At 35.2% G+C, this 8,270-nt stretch overlaps 1 protein-coding gene across 1 annotated transcript in view; it reads right to left on the reverse strand.

The window, feature by feature from the left end:
- The window catches only part of LOC103196419 (arylacetamide deacetylase-like), a 30,473-nt gene that overhangs the window by 2,373 nt on the left and 19,830 nt on the right, over nt 1-8,270 (reverse strand). Inside the window, exon 4 of the mRNA XM_007940159.1 lies at nt 1,931-2,102. Coding sequence (XP_007938350.1) covers nt 1,931-2,102 — 172 coding nt within the window. The remainder of the gene's footprint in view (nt 1-1,930; nt 2,103-8,270) is intronic.

Below are 8,270 nucleotides of genomic sequence, written 5' to 3' on the forward strand. Positions count from 1 at the left end.
AAAAAAAAAAAAAAATCATTGCTATTTTAGAAAAGTTTTTTATTTTTTTAAGAGATAAGCCACAGCATAGCCTAAAACAGCCCAGTTCAACTTCCCATCATTGCTCTTGTCCTTAAGCCCCTTTCCAGGGCATGAAACAGACTTTACCAGGGATCCCCCAGTGCTTCAGCAACCACTCATCTCAGCCCCCACTCTCCCACATCATATACACATCTTGGAGCTCTGGTATAGCATAGTGGCTAAGGCACTTGACTGCTAACCAGAAGGCTAGCAGTTCAAACCCACCAGCCACTCCTCGGATGGAAGGTTGGGCAATCTACTTCCATAGTGATACTGCCTCAGAAACCCAAGGAGGGGTCGCTATGAGTCAGGTCCAACTCAACAGCACATAACAACAGCAACAACATACACTTTATGTATGAATGGGAGCTCTGGTGGCATAATGTGTAAGGCATTTGACTACTAACCAGAAGGCTGGTAGTTCAAACCCACCAGCCATGCCTTGGAAGGAAGATTGGGCAATCTACTTCCAAAGTGATACCCCCTGGGAAACCCACATATTATTAGATAGGTTTCAAGTACTTCCATAGCTCAGAACTACTATGAATTGGATTACTATAAGACTGTCCTTTTTTAAAGCTCTCAAGAAACAAAGATGGTCAGTTACTACACATGAATAAATTAGATGGCTCCACAATAGAATGTTGGAAAGCATCACTTTAAGTGCTATTTCTTCACATATTAGCTATAATGGTCAAATAGAGCATTTTGGACATTTCAGACACCACTGTAAAGATCACTAAAGTTACCAGATATTTTTATATAACTTAACTCATATGAATCTCAAAATAACTTTAAAGTTGAAAGGGCACATTTTGCCTTATAGATAAAAAATAGAATGATTATGTGATGTTGCCAAGGTCACATCTAGAAATTACTTCAAATCAAGAAAACCCAGTCTGCTGATGTTACATCGAATGTTTTTTCTGCTACATCATGAGACTCATAGTAATAACAAGAAATCTACCTCTGTGAAGGTTCAAATATATATTCTATATTGTATTTGGAAAAAAGCCCCAAAATAACATTCTTTCCATTTGAGAATACTTTTGAAAACACTCTGATAGCCAAGACATTTTTAGTGGGAAATACTTAGAAATAAATATAAACAACAAAACAATTAACATAAACTTTATAAACTGTTTTAAATTCATAGTTTATAATTACAGTAAACTAATAAAATCCCAACTGCTACATGTATTATACATGGATAAAGCTTCTTCTCCTGATTCCTGCTACCACATGAGAAAACACTGCCTAGATTTTAAATAATCAGAAGAAATTTTTTTGTTTGTTCCTAAAGACAAATCTCATTTTATGCCTGAAAAAGTATTATTATTATAGTACCATTATTAAATGACAGAAAAGAAATCATTGAATATTTTATATTTTCCTTTTAGTCAACCTTACAAGTAACAGAAATCTTCAGGGATGTTAATAATTTTCTAAAAGTAGTATGATTTTTCTGGTAATAGAGAAATTTCTGGAAAGTTCTGAAAACTCTGTTGAAGATTACTGAGTCCATTTGAGCTTCTATCAGAATGATAATTTAATTGTCTGTCGTCATGAATATATTCTTTAAGCTGACTAGTGTAATCCTGGAATGTGGATGCATATATAATATTAAACCAATAATCTACATAAAGAATTATCATTTCAATAAGGAAGGGAAAAAAATAATGAAAAAAAAAAAAAAAAAAAACTACAGCAGGAGCAGAGAATGACATTCTAGGCATTTTTTTCTTAATATTCTCCTTAACATTTCCAAAATTAATTATTATATTTTCTTTTATGTTTTGATATATACATTAAAAATGTTTACAGGTAGAGTGCTTTTAAAAAACAAAAACAAAAATGATAAGTGTCTTACCTGTTGCATTAAGGCTGCAGCTAAATTCCCCCCTGCACTATCTCCAGAAATACCAATTCTCTCAGGATTCACGCCATATTCTGCAAGAACTTTTTTGCGTAAGAACCACCGTAAGGCATTATATACATCTTCAAACTGAATTGGGAAATGATACTTAGGTGCCAATCTGTAGCTGTGGAGAGAAAATATGTAGGATTTTTTTTGTCCTTTCTTTTCTTTTTTTTTATTAAAGAAAAAAAATTTCTTTGACATGGATTGTCATGAGTCAGAATCAACTCATCAACAACTCTTTTGCTGTTTTAAAATATTTCTATACATATCAGAACTGTACATATCATAAGTATACAACTCTATGAGTGTCATTATAGTCAGAATCGTCAATTTTTAGAGTTAGAGTTAAATAATTTATCTTTGGTTTGAATATATAAGGATATAATCAAAGAAGAGGCATGTGCTTCTATAAAAATCTAAAGGTATATTTTATTTTTAAGTACACATATTTATTAGTCATCTAAATGAATGGAACATAGGTTTATATCTTTCCATGTCATTTGAATTGCCATCTCTAAAAAATAAATTTGAAATGTAAATCTTAGGATAAGCTTAGATTTTTTAATTACCTTTTAAAAGGTTATTCATCTAATTACCATATCTATTGGTGATCACTTACTGCCAAATTTTGAGCATGACTGTGCTTTAATTTTATAGCAGTGATTTAACTTGACATATAATTACAAAAATACTATTTCTTAAATTTACTGCATTATCTGAAGATTAAATTTAAGTAAGTGCATGTAGCTGGACTGTTGCCAAGATGGTAGACTAGGCAGATATACTATTCTGGCCCTCTACAACAACCTGAGACACCAAGTGAAATGAAAATGGGTGACAATCCTGGAAGCCAAAACTTCAAAGGATCAAGAAGTAGATAAAATACCAATGACAGGAAGAGACCGAATGAAAACAGTGAACAAAGAAGCATATGGAGTGGTGAATTGCCAATGGGCCTGGCATGTCATGGCCATTTTGGATTATTGGAAGCGGCATTCTGATCAGAGCAAGAATCACATAACCAGCTATGCTCACTAGGACTGCACTGACACTCACATTGGTGATCAGAAACTAGAAAGTCAGGAGCCAGTAACCCTACTCAACCATACCTGCCACATTGCCACCCACCCCCTGGGTGAGGGCCACCAATTACTGCAGCATCACTGGGTTGACAACAGACAGTAGTCAACACATGCCCATTCTGTCATCAGCTGTTCTACATGACTAACAATTAGAGTCATACCCACCGTCCCAAATGTTACCAAATTCACCCTAAGACAGATGTTGAATGTCCTAGTGCTGCCAAACTAGCAGCCAGAGTAGCATGCCTGTGCTGTTACCTAGATATATTAAAACAAAACAAAACAAAAAATCAAGGTAAAGCAAATGAACATACAATCAACAAATTAATACAATAACTCTACAATGTTTTGGACAGACAACTTTAATTACTCACACACAAAAATACAGGACAAAATAGCTCAAACAAGTGACAAAAATAAGGGCTAGAAAACCTTTCAAAGAAAGTAATGCTATTGGGACTACCTGATGAAAAATTCAAAAGAATTATGCATAGATCCCTTCAGCAGATTCAGAAAGAGTTCAAGGAAAACATACACAAGTAAATCACAGACAAAATCCAAAACAGAGACAAAGCTCTAGAAGAATTCAGGAAAAGAATACAAGAACAAATTGACAAAATAAATGAAAATGAGAAAACTGCCAATAGAAATCTAGAAGTTAAATACTAAAATTTCAGAAATAGATAACACATTAGAAGGGCAAAGTAGTATAATTGAACAAATGGAAGACAGAATTAGTAAGATTGAATACAAATCTCTTAATACTAATCTGTTAGAGGAACAATCAGAAAAAAATCACAAAAACAAAAAGAATAATAAGAAGAAACCCTAAGAATTATTTGGGATACCATCAAGAGGAATAACTTGTGTGTGATCAGAATTACAGAAAAGAAAGACACACATACACACACATGCACACACACAAGCACTGAGAAAGTTTTCAAAATGTGTTGGAAGAAATCTTTCCTAATATTATGAAAGATAAGATATGCATTCAAGAATCTCAGCACCCCAAATAGGATAAATCTCAAAAGAAACCCACCAAGAAACATGTGGTAGTTAAACTTATGTGTCAACTTGGCTGGCCTGGTTTTGAGTGCCTGGGCAGCAGGATGTAATTATTCCTTAGGATAAGACTGGTAATAAACTCCATGGTGGAATCTGAATTGCACAGCCAAGTAGCTGTCTTAGAGATATGGTCTGTTTCCAATATGTAAGAAAAATATTGAGAATGGTCTCCCAGCTTTTTGGCATGCTTGGACCCTGCTGTAGCCAAGTTTTCATTCAGCAGCTTGCCATGGCCTGCCAATCTTGGAACTTTTTCTGGACTTGAGCTAGTGGCCTGCCATGTTGTTTGATAATCTTGGGACTGTGTTTTTTACTTGTCAATCTTCTGTTTGTGAGCTTCAGGAGCCAGCAGGTGCCTGAGTTAAGAAAACCCTCCAGCTTCAGTGGTCTGGGAGCAAGAGGCAGAGCTGAAGCCCAAGGTTGAGGGGCTTTCACTCAGCCCCTAGAGCTGGCACTTTGAACTGAGACTTCTAGCCTCCTAAACTGTAAGAGAATAAATCCCTGTTTGTTAAAACCACCAATCTGTGGCATTTTCTGTTAAAGCAGTACTAGAGAACCTGGCCGGGAGGAGCTCTGGTAGCATAGTGCCTAAGGCACTTGACTGCTAACCAGAAGGCTGGCGATTCAAGCCCACCAGCCACTCCTTGGAAGGAAGGTTGGGCAATCCTACTTCCGTAGTGATACTGCCTCAGAAACCCAAGGAGGGGTCGCTATGAGTCAGGGCCGACTCCATGGCAAATAACAACAACAACAACAGAGAACCTGGACAAAGACAACATATCATAATCAAATTTTACAAAACCAAAGAAAAAGAAAGAATCCTGAAAGCATCTCAGGAAAAATCAAAAGTAATCTACAAAGGAGAATGGATAAAACTGAGCTTTGATTAACCAGCAGAAACCAATGGTATCATGTATATAAAACAATGAAAGGAAAAAACTGTGCCAACCCAGAATTACATACCCATCAAAATTGTACCTCAAATATGATGAAAAGTTAGAACATTTCCTGATAAACAGAAATTAAGAGAATTTGCAAAAACCAGCTCAATTTTAACAGAATGAGAAAAGAATCCTTGGAACTAAGAACCAACAATAACAGACAACACTTGAGATTAAGACACACAACAATGCTCACATCAAAAAAGCAAAAAAAAAAAAAAAATCAACATCAACATCTTACACCAACATCTCCAACTATTAGGAAAGCAACAGCAAAAAAAGCTTATACTGGCCAGAAGTAAGGATATAGAGATTAAAAGAGAAAAACAATAGAAAGAATCAACAAGGTTAGAAGTTTGTTCTTTGAAAGGATTATTAAAATTAATTGATAAACCACTGGCAAATTTAACAAAGAAAAAACAAAGAAGATGTAAATAACACAAGTAAGAAATTAAATTGGCAACATCTTAACAGAACCACCAGAAATAAAAATAATAATAATAATAGAATACTGTGAAGAATTGTACTCCAACAAATTTGAAAACCTAGACAACCTGAGCAAATTTCTAGAAACACATTACCAACTCAAACTAACACAATCTGAGGTGGAAAATCTGAACAGACTCGTCACAAAAGTAGTCTATAGATATAATGCAATCCCTATCCAGATTTGATCATCATTCTTTAGAAAGATGGAAAATCTAATCACCAAAATATATGAAAAGGAACTAGATCACAGATAAGCAAAAGTAGAATAACAAAGAAGGAGTCCTTACCCTCTACAGCCTGGCATTGGTATAATGACAGGCATATAGACCAATGGAAAAGAATTGAGAATCCAGAGGTAAGCTCATCCACCTATTAACAACTAATCTTTGACAAAGGGCTGAAACACTTTAAATGGGGAAGAGATAGGCTCTTTAACAAATGGTGCTGGTAAAACTGGAAATCCATTTGCAGGAATATGAAACAGGATCCGTATCTCTCATATACAAAACCCAACTCAAGACGGATCAAAGAGGTAAATGTAAAAACTAAAACCATACAGATCATCAAATAAATAAATAGAAGCTAACTTAGGAATCCTGGTACATAGCAAAAAATACACTATTAAATAATTAAAAACACATGAACAGCAGAAGACAAACTAGATGACTTGGAGCTCCTAAAAATGAAACATTTACATATAGCGAAATAATTCACCAAAATACTTAAAAGAGAATCTGTAGAGAACAAATTTTGGTGAAAACATATCAAACAAAGTGCTAACCTCTAAAATTTATAGAATAAAAAGATAAAACAATTTAATTAAAATATGGATAGAAGACATGAACAGATATTTTGTCAAAAAAGACATTCTGGAGCCAACAAACACATGGAGAAATGCTCGTAATTGTTAGAGAGATGTAAATCAAAATAACAATTGGATATCATCTCGTGCTAGCATTAATACCAAAGTTTAAAAAAAAAATAAAAAGGAAATAATTCCTGGCTAGGGTGTGGAGAGACTGGGAGCCTCATACGCAGCTGGTGGGACCAAAAAATGGTGTAAGCACTGTGGAAAACAGTATGGAGCATCCTTAAAAAGTTGGAAATAGAAATACCAAATAATCCAACAATCCCACTACTATGTACATATTCTAGAGAACTAAGAGCCATGACATGAACAGATATATATATATATATATATATATATATATATATATATATATATATATATATATATATATCCATGTTCATAATAACATTATTCACAATAGTAAAAAGATGGAAACAACCTAAGGGCCCATCAATGGATGAATGGATAAACATTGGTACATACACACAATGGACTACTATGGAAAAAAAGTGGCAAATCCTTGAGAAACCTCATAATGTGAATGAACCTAGAGGACATTATGTTGATTGAAATTAGTTAATCACAGAAGGATGAACATTGTATGAGACTACAACTACAAAAAGTCAAGGAAAGACTTACTCACAGAAGGAAATGGAGGGGAGGGAAGTGAAGTTAAATCACTAACTAGAGGGTACACTCACATTAACTTGGGTGAAGGAAATATGCAATATATAATAAGGGGTGGTCAGCACAACAGGATCAAGAAAAAGGAAGACACTAGGAGGGACACAAGAGTTAAAGGCAACAAAGGTAAATACTGTTACATCCACAATCCTGCAATAACAGTAATAACAATAATCTATGAGTGGATACATAGGTAGACATGCAAGCAGAACAGAAATGGGAAGGCAAATAGAACTACCCCTGTGAATATGTATAGGTTTGACAGAGGTTATTTCTACATATGTATTTATATACATTGCAAATATATCCATGAGTATAAGTGGAGCATACAGGGGCAAAGTTAATAAACTTCTTAGCCATAACCAAACACCTTGAAGGAATGAGTCACTGGGCATGGGGGATCAAGACCATAGTTTCTGGAGACACCATGGTGAATTGGAATAATAGTCCATGAAGACATTGTTCTATATTCTACTTTGGTGAGTAGCAGCTGAGGTCTTAAAAGTTTATGAGCAGCCATCTGAGACGCTACTAGTGGTCTCTCCCTCCCTTTCAACAGACTGGCTGCTCAAAACATAATCATCTGATCCCATCATGGGAACTACCACACCACAACAGCTCAAACCACACAGAATTGTGATCCAGCCAAGTTGACAAACAGCTCCAACTATCACAGTCCACCCCTTGTCAACTTGGCAGTTGTACACATCTTCTTAACCATACATAATCTCTAAATAAGGACAATTATAAAGTCATATCTGTGCCTAACATGATACGCTAAGACATGTACAACTAAAATGCATTAACCTTATTTACATTTCACAATTCATAACAGAAGGAAACAAAAATATTTGATGCACGTATATAATGAAGAAATACAACAATCACAGTCCTTGTTTCTGCAGCTGTTCATGTGGTCGTAGCTGATATTCATAACTACCTTTTTCCACCACCCATTCTGTATTTCTCTTGCCCTCAGCAAGCACCTTAGCTGGTCGTGGTTCTTTGCCTGGTGGGGTGACCCAAACCTTCAATCCTGAAGGGTCTGGGCCGTTAGCAGTTACATTAGAATTGGGTTGCTGTAATTTTCCATTGACTTTAATCACAGGGCATGGTAGTACTAAGAGACATTCTAAAGAATCTCCTGTATTCCAGACATATTCTTCTTTACCTCC

This window comes from Orycteropus afer, unplaced genomic scaffold (assembly GCF_000298275.1).
Source record: "Orycteropus afer afer isolate SDZICR_OR568_19922 unplaced genomic scaffold, OryAfe1.0 scaffold00066, whole genome shotgun sequence".
Taxonomy (NCBI): Eukaryota; Metazoa; Chordata; class Mammalia; order Tubulidentata; family Orycteropodidae; genus Orycteropus; species Orycteropus afer.